The 20,236-nt window shown below is 60.6% G+C and overlaps 1 protein-coding gene across 2 annotated transcripts in view; it reads left to right on the forward strand.

Moving 5' to 3' along the window:
- The window catches only part of LOC131668911 (semaphorin-1A-like), a 100,983-nt gene that overhangs the window by 51,558 nt on the left and 29,189 nt on the right, over positions 1 to 20,236 (forward strand). For both annotated transcript variants that reach the window (XM_058943393.1, XM_058943394.1), the window contains exons 3-4: positions 14,192 to 14,288; positions 16,840 to 16,891. In XM_058943393.1, coding sequence (XP_058799376.1) covers positions 14,192 to 14,288; positions 16,840 to 16,891 — 149 coding nt within the window. The remainder of the gene's footprint in view (positions 1 to 14,191; positions 14,289 to 16,839; positions 16,892 to 20,236) is intronic.

Consider the following 20,236-nt stretch of genomic DNA (forward strand, 5'->3'; position numbering starts at 1 on the left):
ACTCGTTTCCTCTCTCTCTCTCCCTCTTTGCGAACAAGTTTCTTTGATTTTTACTGGCAGCTCTCTCAATGCAGTAGCTCGACCGGGCCATTTCAATGGCGTTGTATTATATAAATTGCGCTAGATTGAGGCTGCTGCGGCGGGAGGAGTCGAGGCGAATTATCTCGTTGACAGCGTTCAATCAGAGCCCTGTGTGAGCTAACCTCGTCTCGTTAATTGGCGAGGTACAGCCGCGTCTCCAAGTCGGCCGAGTCTAAGAACGAAAGTAATGGATATCCGCGCGCGCGCACAGTCGAGCGACCGACGTCTTAATTAAAGCCGCCGGTGGCTTGCCTCTCCATTACGCCCGCACAGCTCGGCCGCTTTATAGCTGTGCAATGCAGCCTTGCGCTCGCGTCTACTCGCAGCAGTCAAAGGTCAATCGCCCTGTGCCCGCCACTCGGCTTGTCGTGCGCGTTGCCCCGCATTCTCGCCTGCACAAAGCAAAGACGCCCGTGACGCCCGACCACTTGGCAGAGGAGCAGCTGCGAGCGCGGATCAATGCGCGCCACCGCAAGCCCCGAGCCACCTCATCCGCGGGCGCTCGCCGCCATTGGCCGCCCGAACATTGCCGGGCTCGCGGCCTCGAAGAAGGCGCAGCGCGCCGATGTCGCAACGCGCGAGCTCAGTGGCGCGTCGCTGGGGCTGCTCCCGCCGCCGCGCGGCCCACTCGGAGCTCTCGCGGGCCTTTCGGCGGCGGGGCAACGGACGGCGGCGCGGCGGCTGTCGCTTACAGCGCCACTTTTCAACGCGCCGTCCGTCCCTCCTCTGCGCGCTCACTTCCATTCGGCGTGTCTGGCCGGTGCCTGCTGCACTCGACACTTATGGCAAACGACGACGGCCTTGCCGCCGCTATCAAGCGCGTCATTTGTCTCGATTGTCGAACGAGAGCGAACTGCCGGGGCCGCAAAGAGAGACGACGGGGAAAGGCGGATCCCGGCAGACTGAAGAACGCGCGCGCCAAGTGCGCAATCGACGCACGAGCAGCCCTCGCGCGCGGAGCGAGGGTCCTTCTCGCCCCGCCGCCAAAGCCCACGACTTGACTTTCGTCGAATATTTCATTGGGGGCAAGGCGATTTGGCCGCCCGGATATCGGCTTTAACGGCGGCGCGCTCGGCTCCTCCGTCGCAATATTATGCACTCGCTCGAATCTTGCTTAACTCTGCAATCGGATTGCATTCGGCGCGCGTGTCGTAGCGACACGCTTTAACGGCCTGCCGCCCTTCCCCCGCCGGCAAAGTTTTAGCCCTACCCGGCCGTGGCTTATCGCTGGGGCCGATCGCATCGCGCCTCCTCCCGAAAAGCAGCGCAAGCGTCGAAATGTCGCAGTTGACGCGCAGCGGCTTACAACTTGGCGCGCGGCTAATAAACGGAGTCTCGCGCGCCTAGGGCGCCGGTTAATCCGGCCCGCGCGGCCTTTTATATCGAAGCTCGGAGCGCGAACGCCGAGCAATACTTTTTGGATTTTCGAAGAATTTATGAGGCGCGAGAAACGCACACGCGCGCGCACTCTCCGCTTGTGCTCTCCTTTTCAATTGAAAGCCGCGAGAGCGGAAAGAGCGACTTGGCCGAGGCGCAATACTGCGGCTCGACACGCGAGTCTATGCCTACCGAAGGATGATTGGTTGGCGCTGGCGCTGTTGTGGGCTAATAATGGAAAACCTCGCCCTCTCGAGAGAGAGAGAGAGAGAGAGAGAGAGAGAGAGAGAGAGAGAGAGAGAGAGAGAGAGAGAAAGCCGGCGCGGCGTAAACAACCTTTCGATCTAGCGGCGGCGTGATTTATCTGACACTGCCACGCGCCCTTCCGCTCAACCCGAGCGCTCCGGCACATCCTAGTCTCGCGGTCGATAGTGGCACTCCGTGGGTGAAGATCGGGCCGAACGGCCGCGATGGCGACTTCGGCGAAATCGGTCGAGCGCAGCACGGCGAGAGATGCGCTAATGTCGTCGAAATGCCATTTGATCATGCGGTTAATGTCGAGCGAAGCGCTAATGTCGTCGAAATGTGCTCTGTCGCGGCCAAGTTGAGCGCGCAATCTCGCTCGCGCGCCCCAAGTGTAAAATCCATTAGCGGACGCGGCGAAACAATGAAATATCCAAATGAACCGAAGTAAAGGAGAGCGGGATAAAGAGGCAGAAAAAACCGAGAGCATACGCCGCGCCGGCGTGGTGGGAGTTGTCCGAGCGGGCGCATCAGCATAAACAAAAGAGACAAGGAAAGAGCTGGAAGAGCGCGCCGCGGGAGGAGGGGGATCTGCATAATGGAATTCGGAGGAGCTGTCGCTTATGTATATGGCACGCTCGAATCACCCTATATACCGTGGAGAGTTGGCGTTGCTTGCTTGCTTGCTTGCTTGCGCGCGTATCGCTTCGTTAATAGAGCTGCGGCGGCGGCGGCGGCGGTGTCGCGTTGCACGTGCGCGAGGCTTGGGCTTCAGGCGGATGTGGATCGATGGCTTGCTGCTGCAGAGACAGTCTCCGTGCGAGCCAGCGAGCGCCCGGGATAATTTGCATATCTCGGATGATACCAGTTCAGCATTGTGTCATATAGGCAGAGCGAGCTCGGCTGGGAGGGGGCGGGGAGCAGACGCGGCTATCTCCTCGCGTGCATGTTTTACTATCTCGCTTCCTTCCCGTCTACCCTATCGCCACCTACCATTTCCAAGCTCTGCGTCCCGCAGTCTAATCGTTTATCGCTAATCCCGCGGAAGACTTTCCACTGACGCTCGCGCGCCCACATTGCCGCCGATCGATCGCGCTCCTCGGAAAAATGAAATTCATCGCTGCACTCGATCGGCTTTCACCGCAGGCTTGCTCGCGCTCTCTCCTGTCGCTGGAGGATACACCGCCGGCGTGGAGGCAGGCAGGCAGGCAGGCAGGCAGGCTGGAGACGGTAATTGAATTAGGGACGTTGCACCGCGCGCTACTCCTCTGCGTATGTATATTTTACGCCGACTAGCTGCGACTGCCGAGCCAGCGAGCTGTCTATCTCAGCGGCCGATATATCGATCGACCGCCGAGCACAGCCGCCTCCGCCGCCGCACATCCGCACCGCCGGGGATCGAGGTCTGCGTCTCGTGTCCCGTGTCCCGTCCCCCGCGCTCGTCTGCCGCTCTGTCTTGCCGCTCGACGCTCCATCTATGATTATCCGCTGACAAGCCTCGCGGCCGCTCCGGGATGAAACTCCGTCGCCGAAAAGCCGGGCCGCGGCAGGCTCGCTCGCCCGGGCCGACTTGCCTATTATGCTCGACGGCGAGGTGCGGCGCGACAATGCGCGCCGGCACTCTCGATTCGGCGTCGTCTTGAAAAGCGGCCGACTCTTCTCCTCCCCGCTGCCCGCCAGTCTACCGAGGGATGTGCAAGCGGCACCTCCAATTTGGCTGGCTCGCCATTCAACGGCCAGCCTCTTTTTACTCGCCGGGGCCCTTTCAATTCCAGCGGTCGCTTGGCCGGCCGCCAGACGACACACACAGACGCCAAGAGTCCTCCTCGTGCCTCGTTCAATCTCGCGAAGATAGGCCCGCCGCCGACGCTTCTTTCCGCGATCAATTGAAGCGCGAGGCCGAGCGCCAGGCAAATCCGGCCGATTGCAGGCCACGATAGGCCCCCGTCCAGCCGCTACATCGCTATATCCTTGTAGCCCGCCATTCGACTCCAGCCGGGCGCCGCTGCAACGCTATTAAATTAAACGTCAGCTGGTTTTTGCATCCGCGATACGGGTGATCGCTAATTAAATTTTCCCCGCGAGAGACACGCCCACAGCTGCGCGCTCTCGCTCTCGACTCTCCGCCGACAACCCGGCATCAGCTGCTCGCGTGGCCCTCGCGTGCCTGCTCCGCCGACGCTTAGCTTGTCGCGGCACAGCGGTCGCAATCGCAATTCGGACGAGAGCCGCGCGTTGCAGCGCTCGCGATGCGAGGCGCGATTCGGATGTGGGCTCGGGGCCCCTTTGGAACGCGGCCGCCGCCGATGCGCTGCGCCTCGGCTAGCCTCGGGAGACCGCGGCGTCCGCGCGCAGCCGTATCTCTTTGGCCTCTCTTGGCGATGTACCGGCGTTCCTCGCGGGCATCGGCCGCCGTCGAAGGCGCATCTCGGCCGGGTAATGGGCCCGCGCGCCATTATTCATCTCGCGAGCTAGATTGCCCGCGCGCTTCGCCTTCTAATGCACCGTGCAGCCAGCTTTCTCACCTACAAAAGCTGCGCGCCTGAAAGCTCCCAAGCTCCCACGCCTTTGATCTCTTTTTCTCCCTCGCTCGCTCGTTCACCCTGGCGCGCGCGCGTGGCTCCGCTGGATGGCCGGCGATTGTTCGAGCTCCCCCTCGGGGCTTTTCTTCGCGCTTGCATAACCTCAATTTTAATGGCCCATTTTCTCGCGCGCTCTCTCTCTCTCTCTCTCTCGCCCTCTCTTATCCCCGACGCACGCCACTTTTTATCCCTCTCGCTGGCGCGTCTGCTCGGTGGCCCTGTTGCCAGTCCGCAAGCCAGAGCCCGACGCACGCGCGTCTTCGACTTTGGCCGAGTTCGACTGTAGCCCGGCACTCGCCCGAGCCTTAGCGCTCGGCGCAGCCCTCTCGCCGTAGCCGCGCCGACCATATGATTAATTTTCATTCGAGGACGCGCGCGCGAGGGAGGAAAGCTCGCCGCCGGTGAGGCGCTAACTTTTTGACGAGCTGACGCGCCAACTTGGCGCGCGGAGTTGGAAACAGCTGTCTGGATGGCTGGGAGGAGGCGGAGGGCAGGGGCAACAGGCGATGAAAAGTGGAGCGGCGATACAAAAGACCGCCGGGCGTCAAAGTAAGTGTCGCTCGATCATCGGGGAAAGACGCGCGCGCGCGACGACGACGAGTCTGCGGTGAAGCGATCAGAGGGAGTCCCGCTGAAGAGACCCATTAACGAGGACGCCTTTGCGCCGCGCGCGTCTCTCTCGTTTCGGAGCCGCGTCGCTGTATCCGCCAAGGTCTCTGGAGCGTTTTCGCTGGCGGATTGCGCTCTCGAGTGCCAGGCCAGCTGGCCGAGATGAGAGGAGGGGGCGGCAGTCCGCGCGCACCACGTCTCATATTTCTACTCGGACGAAATGTTGGCTTCGCTGCGCGACGGTTTTTTAAAAATAATTTTTAAGCGGATACTCGCGCCAATCGACATTTTCCACGCGGATCAGGGACAAGGGGCGGTCTGCTGCTTCGAAGCAACTGCTCTCGAGAGCTCGGTACTTGGTCTTCCTCTGACCGATCAATCACGGAGCGAGAGCGAGTGTCCATACGCCCGCTCGCTTCAGAGAGAGAGAGAGAGAGAGAGAGAGTGAGAGAGAGAGAGAGGATAAGCGCTGGCTCTCAGGTCAGGTCAGGTGTATTAAGCCCTGGAGAGCGAGAGTAGTGGATACGATCCTGGACTACCGTATAAGCTGATCCGTCTTCGTCGGGCCATTGCGCGGACTTTTTGATTGGCGCAATCGCCGCCGCGCCGCCACGCCGCCAGGCCGCGGGAATTAGCTCGGCCCGTGGCTCTCTATTGTGATGGATGCGTGCGCCAGGTGCGAATCGAGCAAGTACTCGCGTGCGCGCAACGCCGTATAAGGAGTCGAACGAGAAACGAGTCCGCGACGTCTCGGCGCGACGCCACTGTGAAGTGCCCGCGCGCTTTTGTCCGGCACACGGCAGCCGCGCATAGTCATCGACCACTCGAAAAAGCAGACTGCGCGCGCGCTTTTGTCTCGCCCTCCAATTTTCCGAGGCTACTCCGCCGAACGCCGTAAAAAGCCCTCGCAGGAGCGCCTATTGCCAGCTGCAATTTCGCAGCGCGCCAGTACACCGATGGAAATTGAAAACTATTTGGCCAAAGTGCCCTTGCGCTTAACTAGATGAAGTGCCGCGTGAAACTCGGCCGGGCCTTTGATTCGTGAGAAAGCTCGTAAAAAGCAGAGAGAGAGAGAGAGGGAGCGGGAGCTTCACGAGGTGCAACGGTCAGCAGGAGCCGGGGGATCGTAGCGAGCGCCCGCACTGAATTTAACGCATCATCCGCCGAGAGAAATCGCGGCAGTCCGTCTTTCTTTTTGCGCGAATAGAGTCGTTCATGCGGCATTTCAATCGCGCGCCACTTCCCCCGACCGTATTAGCCTATAAATAGAGCTTTATGCCCTCTTAGCCGGCTTTATCGAGCGCGTAGACGTTTGTTTCCTCGGCTGCTCTCCCCCTTTCGCGCGATAAATTGCCGAAGAAATCTCGCGTCGGACGCGCGCGCAACTGCGAGCCTCGCCAGTCAAACGTCGAAAGTGCCACGCCAAAGTGCCCCCGAGTAGAAAAGACCGTGCTATGCGTTCCCACGACTTTTCGGCTTTCGATGATCGACACCACCCTCCCTCCCCCTTCGCCTCTCTTCGTTCCTATCTCGCCTACGGGCATTTACGACTCGCGTGCGAATTTTTCGGTGGAGTCTCAGTTGCGGATCAGAGCTACGAGTCTGCCACCTCCCCCCTTCCCATCTCGCTCTCTTTTTCCTTCTCATTTGATATTCCAACGCGCCAAGTAAGTACTCGGCAATTTCCGCTGGCTAAGCCATCGATGGGCGAACTTGGTCTCTTCGTTCTAGTGAGAGTGAAGGAGGCGCGTCGCGAAATAAACCCAGCTTCGATCGGGAATCGACGAGCGTCCGTGGCGCTGATTCGAGCGAGGAACGCCAGCGAGGCAAAGCGATAACGACGAGGAGCTGCTGCTGTTGCGTGAGGATGAGTGGCCCCGCATTCCTCGTTGGAATTCTCACGGAGGCCCTTCTCATTTGCAGGGCGTCAAAGTGAAAATTAAGTGGCCGCGCATCGCGCCGACAGCCGGGCTTTGTTATCCGAGAGTATAGACGAGCCCCCCCCCCCTCCCTCTTCCCACTTTCGGGCGTCTAATTAAATTCTTTTTCGCTGGCTCCTCGGAACGAGCCACGAGCCGGCGACGTGCGCCGAGAATCCTTAGTGCCACTAACGAGGAGTGTTTGCAGCGAGTTAATATCAAGTTATGCTGATGTTGCTTATGCGTTTTACAAAACTGCAGCGCGAGTTCGGTGCGGTGACCAAGCGGCGGCGCGCAAGGTTCTTCCGAGTCGCGGCGGATTTCCCGGGAGTCGAATCTCGAGGCGGCGATCTGCGGGTAAGCCGGCTAATTAGCGCTCGCGTGCGCCATTCTCGTCCGCCTCGTTCCCATCTGCATGGCCACCTACGCACTCTTTGTGCGCCGCCTAATTGCCCTTTCCTCTCCGACGCTGGCGTGTCGTTGCCACTGCCGCTGCTGTTTATCCTTGTTTTTATCCGACGCGCGCGGCACGCAGGTCTCTCGTCGCCCCCTTTGTTCCCGGCTTGGCGCCCGGCGCGCGATAATCCGCCGCGGGCCCCGCGCGTTCTCGCACTCTGAAATAATAAATGCGCGGAGCGACCGAGGGAAGATGCGCGCCGAGCTCGCGAGGCCCAAATTTTCGGGGCTCTCGCGGCCGCCGAGTCACGCGAGCTTGCGTGCGGTCTCGATGCAGCAGATTGCATTACCGCGGGCGCGACGCGCGCATCGCCCTCGCTTCCACGGCGCTCCCACGACGCATCCCCCCTCCCGCTCCTCGGGTCGAAGAGTTGCTCCCGTCGGCGCACCGGCGCGGCTGGCACTCGGGATGAAACTGCGCGGGCTCACGACCGCCCGTCTGCCGCGGCTCGTCGTCCCCGACAGCGGCGCTCGCTCTGAATTAGTCATTCGCAAAGTCAAATAAGCGCTCGGCCACAAGCGGCGCCAGGTACATCCTCGAGCGAGACTCGCCGCAGGCAGCTCGCGGAGGCCAACTGCCGGCGAGCGACGGGGCGATCCAGTGACCGAGCCCGCGCCCGAGCGAATGGTCCGATACGTCGCCGAGCGCCGGTAAACTGAAAAATGGAGCGCGTCTCGCTCGAGCAGCGGAGCCCCGCCGCAGGGAGATCGCTTCTGCCCACCGCTCATTAAATCTCTCGTGGGAAATGACAAAAGTCCTTCTCGAGTCGCTCGTTCAAAGTTGCACAATGCGCGCAGCTGCAATGGCTGCAAATCTTTTCGGCGTCGTCGTCGTCGTCGCCGACGACGCGCAACGGCGCTAAACACAATGGGCCGCGCGCTTTCGCTCCCCGGCTTGCCCGGGAAAATATTCAAGGCGAGCGCCAATCCGCGGCTGTATTGCCGGGAAAGAATTCGCAGCTACAGCTATAGCTGGCCATTTGTCGGCTCCGACGAGTCGATAACGGCGTTAAGCGATCGATCGCGGCTCTCCGAGCAAGCGAGGCGCGAGATCGTCGCTACTCGACAGGTCGCTTCGGCAACCGCGTTTCCCAATAAAGCTCGCACTCTTCGTTCTCGATTCCGTCTGACGAGCATCGCGAGAGCACGCGGCGCGAGGGTGCGCGCGCTATCGATTATCGAGACAAATAATGCCCGCCGCGAGGCGGCAAAGCGGGTCAAAGTAGCGCGCGGAGTGCGCGGCTCCCGAGCCGAGTTGGACTTGCGCGTACGCATAGGTGATCGTCGGGGAGAGCTCGGGGTTGCGGGCCAACTCGGCAAAACAGCCCGACCGCGCCGCCGCAGTTATACCCGGTCGTTCCAGCTGCCAGATGCCGCTGGACCTTACGGCCAAGTGCCTCGAGCGAGCTTCGACTATTGTGTCTTCGGTTACGGCCGACGCGGCGGTCAATGGGCGCAACCGAGCTTGCGTTTTCGGCAGACGCTGTTCCGCCGGCGAACGGACGGAAGCTGTGATTATAAGCACTCGACGACGCCCGTGCTTCGCCGAGTCTACTACGCTCAGCCCACCCTCGCCGTATCGGCAACAATGCCGCCTCGCTTCGAGGCTCGATTCTCAAAGGCCGAAATAATGCCGTGAAAAGCTGATTAAACCATTTCCTCGATGGCGAAAGCTGATCACTCCTAGACTGATCGTTGCTCTTGAGTCAACTCTCTACGAAAAGGAAATTGAGTCAGCGTTTCCGTTAAACATTTGTAGGTCGAATCAGAGTTTTGGGAATACGAGTTGATCAATGACCGAAACTATTTTTGCCCGTGCTTACACCAAAGTGCAATCTCTGCAAGTCGAAAGGTGGATCGTGGGTATGAATACATGTAAGTCATCGGTTTAACGTCTAACAGTCGGACTGCGAAGGATGAGGATAAGCGTGAGCGGTTACATATTAGTTCAGGATTTATCAAAGTACAACATTTGCTTAAAATAACAGGGAGGCCGAGCGAAAGAGAGAGAGAGAGCATGGGGGGGAGGAGGCTTACTCGCTTAAATCCGTATCTCCTTCGCTAGCACTGAGGCAGAGCGAGTAGCTGTCGGTTGCGGTGCTTTCGGGCTCAAGTTTGACTGCCAAGCGCTACGGCTTTGTGTTATCTACAGCAGCTCTCTCCCTCTCTCTCTTCCCCCTCTCTCCCTCTGTGTTTCCGCGCTCGAGGGGCTTTTGCCAAAGAGGAGACATAGCAGTGCAGTCTCGTCTCTGGCACAGATATTAGCGCTGGAAAGCGCCGCAACGCGGAGAGGTACGACGACGATAATATTCGGGTTATTGGGCGTATCGCTGCGGCCGGCCGCGAGAGTAATCGATGGCCAAATTAGTGCGGCCAGCCAGCGCCGCGCATAGCCACAGTAAATTAATTAGCCGAGGATGAGGATCGATCGCCGGCAGCGGCGGCGGCGACGGCGGTAGCAAGCAGCCCGCTAATCACGTATATACAAGAGACATTGCTCCGGCAGCACCGTTGTGCGATGCGTCTCATTCTCGCGCTCTCTCACTCTCTTGCGTCACCGCACTCGCACTGTGAGCTCGAGCGAGAGACCGAGATCCGAAAACTGCGGCGAATAACAGTCGGGCTCCGCGATAAATTGGCGAGCAAAGCGGCCGAGCCTTTAATAATTGCAAGTGCAATTCGCAGCAGGATGGCATTCCGCGCGCGCGATAAACCCGACCACGAGATTAATCTAGCGACTATTCCCCCCGTTTTCCGTGTAAAACTTTTGACAACGCGCGGCGCTCCACTGCCGCGCGACTTTCGCTAATCGCGTTGCGCTCCGAGACGCTGTTCTTGCGTACGAGCGGCCTCGGCTAAGAAGCTCGCGCAACACGCGATTCCGCGCGCGTCACAGTCCTCGTCATTAGCTAGCTCGCAGCCTCTCGACGATTGCGCGCTTGCCTTCCTCGGCCGTGCTCGAGCGTCTTCGGACCAGCTGCTCCGCGGAGGTACGACCAGTTTTTGCATCTACGCTGGCCGCGTGCGTGGGCGTCCTCCTGGGAAATGAACTTGCGCGGAGTGCATGAGTTTTGGCCGTCGGAGCCATGCGGGAAGCTCTCGCTGTTTCTGCTTGGACGCTTATCGGACAAGCCTCGACGGTAAGCGACGAGGGCAAACGACAAGTTTTGCGAAAGATCGTCGGTGGAGCGAGGCCACGAGGATCGGCGCGGCGCCGATCTGGATGCTCGGAGCAGGGGGGGGGGGAGTATCGAGGCTCGCACGAGTGCCAGCCATTAGGCGGTTTTTTGCGAACGGGACGGCAGCGCGATGGCAAGGAGAGGGGCCGAGAGACAGGCCTCGCGGCGAGTCGAGTTCAACGACTCGGCGGAGGTAAGAAGCTCCCTGGCGAGCGCGCAGATGTATCCAGTTTCGCCGGCTCTGGCCTTTTTAGCTTAGCCGGCGCTGCTGCTCTCGCGCTTAGCCTTTAAAAGGCTGCACAATGCGTGCCAGGATATCTGGCGCAACGCGAGCCGTCCCTGGCTCGGCGAATCCCGTCGACTCGATTGACGCCGATGAGGAAAGCGCCTCTTCGCTCGGCTGTCGAGCTGATTGTGATTAATTAGCCGCTCGGGAGCAGCAGCGAGCCGATCGCTTTTTTCTTTCCCTTTTTTTTTTTCGGAGCATTGAAAATCCGAGAACGTGGAACACCTGCAGCAGCGCCGTGGCGGCACTGTGGCCTCACGGCTGCGTAGAAATTCCGTAATTTATGGCCGCTCGCGCTCGCGCGCATTCATGCAATATTGATGTCGCTCGGTCGCTCGCGTTAGCCTTATTCATGGGCTGCACCGTGCCGCCGCCGCGAGAGCCATCAGCTGCAGCGCCGACGCCGCGGCGTGCTCGGTTTTTCCTCGGCGCCGCAGCCTCGATCGCCCGCGAGCGTTATCCGCGCTTCGCGTTGCTCGCCGCGAGCCAGGCGACGAGCTTTTGCGCGCGGCCACGGATCCCGCGCCCGAGCGTCGCGCGAATTTCCCAACTCGATTTTTCAATTTTCGACGGGACAGCCCGGCTCCTCGAGGCCGCGAGCTGGCCCCATTGGAAATGACGATGCCGCGGCCCGACGCCACTGCGTATGTTAATGGGCAAAGTTCGCCCCAGGCGCGGGCTGCAACTCGACTTTCGCGCGACAAACTCGGAGCTAATTTTTCGAGAAGCTCGGCGAGCGGCCGGGGCGACGAGCAGCGGTGCGTGCCACGCACGAGGAGAGACGTCGGCTCGCGTGCGCCGGAGCCATAAGGGGCAGCGATTCAGCGATTTATCGGACGGGCGCATCTCCGCGCGCGCGAGCTTGCACCGAGCTGAGATAAGCGCTCGGCAACGCCGATAAGCCGAGCCAAATTTTCGATTCGCCGGCGCCGACGAGCCGCCGCGGAGCAGGCTAGTTGATCGCCGGCGCGGCCGCCCGCAGTCGCGGGCAGCCGTCGGATCGACGCGGGTGCCGACGCGGGTGCCGACGCGGGCGCCGACGCGGATGCCGACGCGCGAGAGCGCAGCCCGGGCAGCCTGTCCCACAATTCCCGATGCAGAGAGGCGCGGCGCAAGCGAATCACACCGAGCCAGCCCTGCTCGACCTCGTAAATCCCTCCTCATTAAGAGCAGCTTTAACTGCGAGCTAAAGCACAAAGAGCAATATAGCAGTGGCAGCGGGTACGGCGCCGACCGCGCTCACGATGATGAATGCTCGGCCGCTCGCGAGGACGAAAACCAGGTCGAACAGATAGTTGGAGGAGCCGCAATCACACGCTGGTGGCCGCGCGCACGGAGCGCCGGTTATGGGTGAGCGCGCGCGGCTAAAAATGCAAAGGCAAGAATAAGAGTGATCCGGCGCGCCAGAGGGGGTGGGCACCGCTTGGTACCAGCCGGCGGAGCTCGCAAGCTCGCGTGACCCACTGATTCATCGCCGCGCTGCCAACTGTCTCTGCTCGCCCCGGCAACTTTTAATTGCACGCGACGCCAATTTTGTTGTGCACTTGTTCCACCGCTCGCCCGGCCCCGCCGTTTCTTCCGTTCTTTTCTCCTCGACGCCTGGGATATCACCTGCAGGCGCGAGATAGTCGGTTTACGAGCGGAGCCGCACAAAGGCCCGTGGAGCGCCGCATTCCGAGCAGGCGGAGAGCCGGCGCGCCAGTCGGCCGGCCGGCCGATAAGAAAACGCACGCCAGCGGAATGGCACTTTAAAAGGGGGCTCCGCCGTGCGAGCGCGGCCCGCGTGGGTGTCGGCCGTGCGAGCGCGATAACGCCGGCCCCCGCGCCCCGCGCACCCGACGACGACGCGCTCGCCTCTCGCCTCCTCGGAGACTCGCGCTGTCGCGCTTTCCTCGGGGCTCCTCCGTGCGTTGGCCCCGCCTTTGTGGCCTGGGCTCGCCCCCTTCGCCATCGTTACTTGATTGACCGCCGGCGGGGGCCAGTCGACGCGCGGCTGGTCCACGCCACGGGCAGCCAACGCGATGACGAATTCAGCGGCGGCCGCCGGATGAATCGCCGGCGGGCGGCCGAGCGTGCCGGCTGATAAATCGGCCGTCCGGCCTGCCTGCCCTTGTCCGGAGGCCGGGCCCGCGTCAAATAATCATCTCGCGCGCGCGCGCGCCGAGTATCATCGATACTCGCCGACTCGCACTGCGCTTGGCCGAGCACGAGCAGCGCGAAGATCTCTCCGGCGCCGTCAGCTGCAGATTGAAGCCTCGAAGGTTCGCTGAAAAATTCATAAAGTCGCCCCCTCCGACCCCTCCCTCCGCTCTCGCTCCGCCCGATGAGACTCGGGAGCTTCCTCTTCCTCTTTCCCGGCGTCTTGAGAATTTCATGAGAAAGGAGAACGAATGCGACGGATGACGCGTCCGCAATCCTCCGCGGCGTATCCTAGTTGGCACAGCGAGCAGGTCTGCAAATAAGGAGGCTATTCTCGCGTCTGCTGCTGCTCCAAGTGCATTGCCGCGGATTTCCTCGGCGAAGCGCGCGCTGCCTGCTGCACCGCCGATCGATTCGACCGAATTCGGCCCGACCGAGCTCCCAACTCGACCGAAGCGGTCCAGCCGCGGTCGGCCGCGAGCTCCGCTCTGCGTGCGCGGAGCCGACTCTCCTCACTCTCGCGGTAACAGTCGAGCCGAACGGTACAGCGCGCGGTCGTCGGCGCAGAACCGTTGATCGCGTCCCCGATACACTCTGACCCACGTACTCGGGCCGTGCATGCGCGAGCGTGACGTAGCCCCCACAGCTCGCGCGCTGCCTCTCGGATGCATGGAATTTTACAACAGACGCCGGCGCGCGGCTGTCGCGCGCGCGACCGCCTCGTCCTCCTCGGCTCGCGCTCGATCTCTTTTTCAAGAGCTCGCGCAACGAGCCCATGAAAATTCATGGCAAACTCGTTCGGCCCACTTCGAATCAGCCGCGATGAATAAATCTGCGCGCGCCGAGGAGACGAGCAGCCCGCAAAACAATCGCCTCGCCCGAGTTAATTAGCGCGGCCCTCGGAAGCGCGATTATGGCACCTTGCGCGCGCTCCGCATCGGGGGAACAATCGACGCTCCGGCAGAAGCGCCCCTCCGTTCGGCCCGCGAGCAGCGCCGCCGAGGCGCCTTCGGCTAATTGAAATTTTATCCAAGGCGAAATTGGACGCCGACTGCGACCGTTTTTCCAGCTCGGGCGGCTAATAGGCTCCGCCGTCGCCGCACCGAGTCAACCAATCTGCGTGCCTCGCGGAAAAATGAAAAATTGACGAGAGCGCAAGTTTTAATTTAAAGTTGGCGCTGGCAACCGGATCAGTCGGCCGGCCACTAGAGCGCAAAATTTAAATTTGCTCGGCGCGCCGCCGCCACCGCCGCCTCGCTATGCTGCTCTTCTCTCTCTCTCTCTCTCTCTCTGAAGCTGGGTCTTCGTTTTATGTTGCAGGCGAGGTGATCGGCCAGCGCTTCCTCGGCAACGAGAGCCACGTCGAGCACTTCAAACTCCTCGAGCGCTCCTCCACTTTCGTCCTGATTGGCGCAAGGTAATGTATATACAGAGGGGCGCGCGCTTTGCCGCCTCTTGTCTAGTACCCCATCAGGCCGTCCAGCGGCCCGCGCAGCCCACAATCGATTTGCGGAGCGCTGATTTGCTCGGGAACTCGACGCTCGCGAGCGATCGACACCGCTGCCGCGACTCGCGAGTCGATGACTCAATTGGGCTCTGGAATCAGCCCGTTCGCAGCGAGAAACCGGCTCGCAAATGAGTCTTCGACGAAAGGCCAACGACTAACGGGGGGATCCGCGCAATCTGGCCATCGGACGGTGAAAGCCAAGTTGGCCCGCGCCGAAGAGCGCGTGCGCCGCCGAGTTGTCGATCGACGAGCTCGCCGCCCAGCAGCCTGCACACGTCCATTATCGGCGCATTAAATCGCGCGCCCGACGCGGACGATTGACGGGGCAAGGAGGAGGGGGCACCCCGCACTTGTTGCTCGCTTCCACGGCACTTTGCTCGCCGCCGCGCCGTGACTGTTAACGCGATCGGGCCAGCGGCAAAAATCGCCGGCGCAATCCAATCAAGCAAGACGCGCAGCGCCGAGCGAAAAGGCGCGCCGGCCCGGACAAACGGAATTAGGCTAATTGTCGTCGCGTCGCCCAAAGCTGATGGACTGCTCGGCTGGATAACCTCGTCTCGGACCGCGAATCGAGCGCGTGGACCTCGCCGCGTCCAGACCGTCGGCATTTCGGTCGCGCCCGCGCCGAACTTGTCGTTCCTCGTGTTCGCCGCGTCGGTTCGGTCCAACTCCTCAAAGATACCTACGTTCAAATCGAGAATTGCAAGCGCATAAGTCGCAATGCACTTTGCTCGTCATATCGTATGCAGACGTGCTTTCAAATCAGGTTACAGTTCGCTCGTTTCAATCCAGGTGATTTTAACAAGTAGGCGACCTACGTTGTAAATAAATTGAGAGCTGTAACCTAATTTCAATTTATTTTTATGCAAATAATTAGCAATGCACGCTGTAGCTGTCGCATTAAATTTTTTACTAATTATTAATTTAACTTAGCTTCTCCCGGTGCAACTGAGCTCATTACGTCTGTCGCGAATTTCGAATCGCGGAATATAGTGAGGTCGAGCTTGCAGTGGCGGAATGAGCCATGTAGTTTTTGTCTACGCGCGCGGTTTACAAAGCGACATTGTGCACGGGCGGAGCTGGCGCCGACGAGCCCGTAAACAGTTGTGGCAAGTTCCGCCTTGGCAAGCGCGCGTATAGTCGGTCGTCCCTTTGAAAATTTGAGAAAGAAAGACGGAGAGACTGGCATCGCGAACGATGATTTTCGGGCGAAAGGCTCCGGCGTGTGGCGTCGAGTACATTCAGCAGAACAGAAGTCGACGGCGGCGGGCGCGCTGGCTGCCGCTCCTCGCCGCGGCGAAACGATGAATTGCCGCGGGCGCTTATCGAAGAAAGCGCGTGGCGGCGACGGCGGCAAGTGCGCCATGAAAATTTACGTCCCGGCATTCGCAGCGGCTGCTCGCAGCGAGATACGTTTATGAGGGCGGCGGTGCCGGCAGCTGCGCGTATTATTCTCGGCCGACTGCTGCTGCCGGCGGATCCTGCGCGCGGAATCGGCGCACTCGTCGCCGCGCTGCGCCGTCTCTCGACCCGCTCGGGCCGATTCGCGATTGCCTCTTCCTTCGCCGGTGCGCGTACGCCCCGCAGGGGCAGTCGGCGACCGCTGGCCTCCTCGGGGAGCGCTGCTTGCATCGCGCGCCGCGGTCCGCCGCCCGTGTACGCGTAATCGGCAAAGTTATGTGCCGCTGGCGGGCGCATGTACAAATGCCCCGGCGGCTCGGTGTACACGCCATTAGACGGCTCGTTATCGCGTAAATTTGCGCCCCAAGCCCGCCGCGCGAGCCGAGCTCGGAGCGCCGCCCCCCCTCCTAAGTGAGTTATATTCGGCCCGCGTGACGAGGCCAAGTGCTCCGCCCGGGCTTTTTCTCCGCGGCGCGCCCAATTGCGGCTGCAAACGCGACGAGATCTACGGACGGCTATTGGCTTGGTGTCGATGTTGCCCGGCACGTTTACCTCGCGCATTACGCGGATTTATGGAATGGTCCTGTGGCCGCGATAGCCGCCTCTTTCCCCCCTCCCGGGCCGCCACTGTGGATCGTAATCCAGATAGCCGCGCGAGCGAATTTTTGCGCGACTCGACAAGGGCTCGAGCCGATAAGGCAGCGCGCCGTCGATCGGCGCGCCCGAGCGGCGGGGTGGCGGGGCGGCGGGGCGGCGAATCAACATAGGGCTTTTGTTGGCAATTAGGTAGGTTTGTTTGTTTGCCGTTACAGGCCACCGGCGCGGCCGCGCGATTAAGCCTATACATCCGCGACGGCGCTTTTATTAATTACGCCGAGCGCGCGAGCAGCGTTATCGCGTGTTTCAGCGCTGTCGCGTGATGAGGAGTCGCGTTTGCAAATTCATGCGGGCGCCCCCGGGCCGCCCCGGCCGCCGCTAATCCCCGCTGGCGTCGCTCACGCCACGCGCCCGCTCTCCGCCGCCTCTCTCTCAATTGTCGCGCTCTCTTTGCCTGTTGCAGGAACGCCATCTACAACGTGAGCCTGCACGACCTCACGGAAATCCCGGATCAGGTGAGTCTGTAATCCACTTGCGTTGGCTTGGGCGCGCGCCGCCGTGCCCAGCCGACTCGTTTCTTTTTCAATTAGAGATAAGCTGCCTAATTGCGGGCTGCCTCTCCGCCGACCAACTGGTCGTGCGGCCCGCCGAGGCTGATTGCGGCCGAGCGCGCTATGAGACTTGCAATCACGGCAATTAATGATTCCTCGCTTGGCATATGACACTCGGCCCGCCCTGACAAAGTGCCCGGTCTTTCCCCTTCCCTCTCCCCGCCCGACCTCGCCCTTCGCTCCCAAAGCGCCTTGCGAGCGTTTTGTGGGTCGGCAAAGTTTGGCGTTTGATAGCGCTACGTACTGCGCGATACACGCTTTCTAAATTGTAGTTATTATCGCGCGCCGACTGAAGGGAGCAGAGCCTCGAGTTTTGCGCCGCAGCGCCAAGCCAAAGTCGGCGAGGAAGTTGGCTGCTGCGAGTTCGCTAATCAAAGTTTAAAGTCAGCGCGCGGCAACTCTGCCGCTCGCTCGCTTGTTTTCTTTTTTTCTTCCCTTCTGCCTCTCCTTCTCCTTCTTCTTCTTCTTCTTCTTCTTCTTCTTCTTCTTCTTCTTCTTCTTCTTCTTCTTCTTCTTGCTCCTGGCGACTCCAGCAAAACTCCAAAAGGCCCGTGCAGCTGGAAGCCGAGCAGAGCTGTGCGCGGGAGATGCGGATGCGCGTGCCGTAGCTTTGCTTTCAATGGACTCGGCACTGGAGGACGATATTCCCTCTCTGGCGGATAATGAGTGCTTTTTTATTGCGCCGCGCGGCAAGTCGTTAAGCCTCTCTCGCTCCCTCTCTCTGCTCGTCTTATTAAAGGGAGCGTCTGGTCTCTGGCTCTCGCTGGACTTTTTACGGCACAATAAGTCCGCTTTTCCATCTTTTTCCGCGTTTAACGGTCTCTCGGCGCGCCGCCTAGAGCGCTCCCCGTCTCTCTTTTTACGGCCTGTTTATTATTTTTAACGGATACCGATAAAACGACAATGCCCTTTGTCCGATTTATCGGCCGTCGAGTAATTGGATGGCCGCGCGCCGCAGCCTGCGAGCCGCGATCTCTTCCAGTTTGATTATCCTCGCGGCCCAATAAAACAAACTCACTGGCTAAATTGGCCATTATGCAGCTACCGAAATCAGCCCTCTAGATGTGGCCGTTAATTGGCTGCGACGCGGACGGAATAAGCCGAATTAACGCTGCCAAAGCTCCGCTAATTCGCTAACAACGCCGCGCATCAGCAGCCTCATAGCGGATATTAGCGCGACTAATCCCTGCCAAGTTTTTTCCTCGTCAAGTTGGCTCGTGCGCAGCTGGGGCTGCTATCGACCTACGGCCAGGCCCGCGGCCACGCGCCGCCAGACTACTCGGGGACGACTCGCTCCTCCCTCTCCCCGCTGAGCCGGCTTTCACGGCCGAGTCATCGTCTCCTGATGGTGCTGCCGAAGGACTCGAGTTAACAACTTCCTAGGCTTACCACCCTGCCGAGGCAACGACTTGGCCGCCCCAATTTTCGCAAGACCTGCTGGCGTTCTCGGTCGCGAACCGAGTGCCGCACTCGGTAGCCACGCGCTAGACGCAGCCCCCCCCCCCCCCCCAACGGTACGCGCGTCTATCGGATTTTACCGTGCTCCCCTCCGGTGGCTCCCTTCCTTCTATCGCGGTGGCCGCGATGATAAATCGAGGGACCGATTACGCAAAACGCGCCCTGTTCGCGTGTTGCGCGAGAATGCCGGGCCGAGTGATGTACGAGCGTCCGTTTTTTTCTGTTTTTTTTTTTTTTTTTTTGAAAAATGATCCCTCGGTCGCGTAGATGCCGTTTGGCCGCAAAATAATTAGTAGCGCGATATCGGATATCGCGACGAAATCCGCTAGAGCCTGCATTACAATGGCGCGCGCCCGACGCGGATCGGCTGGATCTAATAGTTAGCCGTAAATACGAAGTCATCGGTCGATCCCTAAAGCCCGCAGCGGCGCACACACACACGCACACGGACGTCGTGTTTCCGTTATCCAGGAAGAGAAGCGGCAGCTGCAGCCAGATAATGCTTCATGGCACTATTACACGTTTTCGCGCGCGAAGCGGCTTTATAACGAGGCGTGTGTAAGGTCATCGCAGTCGTTGTCGTCTGCGCGCAATTAGTGACTCGGTCACGTTTTCCGCGCGCCGGTGATACCGGAAATCGTTGGGACGTCGGCGCCTCGAAAATCCAGCGCGCTTCTTGTGTCGGCTGCGGCCACTGCTGATTTCGTCGGCAATCAGCGCGAGACTCGCTCCCCCCCTCCACCTTTCCGCCCTTCCGCCACCTCGCTTTGGCTGTTAATGAGGCGTTTTATCGGAATTTTAGGCTCTTTTAACTTTTTTTCGCGCGATTCTCGCTGCAGGCTGACATTCTCGAGCTACTGCTGCTCGTTGGCGCTGGTTAATAAAAAAAGCGAGGGAACGCGAGTAGACGAGAATGCGTCGGATGGCCGAAGGCGATGGTGGAAAGGCGAGCGGAGAGGAAGTTGGGCCCCGCGACGGGCTTTTCCCGAACGCGTCGCCGCGCGGAAGCTCGGGCACCGCGATAGCTTATCGGCGGGGATGCCCGCGGGGAATGCCTGGCGCGCGCGCGCGCGCGCGATAGAGCTAGCGGTGCAGCGCGCAACCGAGCCGAGCGCATAACGGGCCCGAGCATAATTCTCTCTCCGCGTTTGCACAACTCTCTCGCTCGCTCGCTTCTTCTCGCCCGGCGACTGGCTCGTGCGCACTTGCGCCGCCCGTCGAGACACACTCGTGTCCCGCAGCCGTTGCACCTGCACCGTAACTCAACCGACTGCGCGCGCGCGGCCGAGAATGGGACCGCGCGAACCTGCCATTGTTTTTCTCGCCTGCGATCCGACTTGCTCTGCGTATCGCCTTGACGGCTTTTCGATCCTTTCCGCGCCGGATCGAGAAGCATTTGCGAACGTCGAGCGGGACTGTACTGTGTCGCGCCTGTATAATTTACGAGTAGCAATTCCACGGGTACACGGCAGCGCTGACAAAAAGTGGAGAACAAGAAGCAGCCAGCCGGCGAGCAGTGCGAGACGTCCGCAGCAGTTATTACGGCGCGCCGCTTAATCCGAGCCGCGTCTCGCACGAAGCACGCGAATGAGAGCCCTCGGGCCACGCCACCAAGGACCGAGCGCGTTAAAGTTTCACGGGGCCGGCCCCTTGGGCCTGGCTAATTAGCCGCGGTAACCCAATGTCGCGCCGATTCGCCGATAATATTACAGGCGGCGCGAGAGCATGCAAGCAGGTAGCGCAACATGCAGAACGCTCAGCGAGATATCGAGCGGGAGGTGGGGGTAGTGA

Source organism: Phymastichus coffea, unplaced genomic scaffold (genome assembly GCF_024137745.1).
Source record: "Phymastichus coffea isolate CEN01 unplaced genomic scaffold, Cenicafe_Pcof_1.1 PCOF00085, whole genome shotgun sequence".
In the NCBI taxonomy this organism is placed as follows: Eukaryota; Metazoa; Arthropoda; class Insecta; order Hymenoptera; family Eulophidae; genus Phymastichus; species Phymastichus coffea.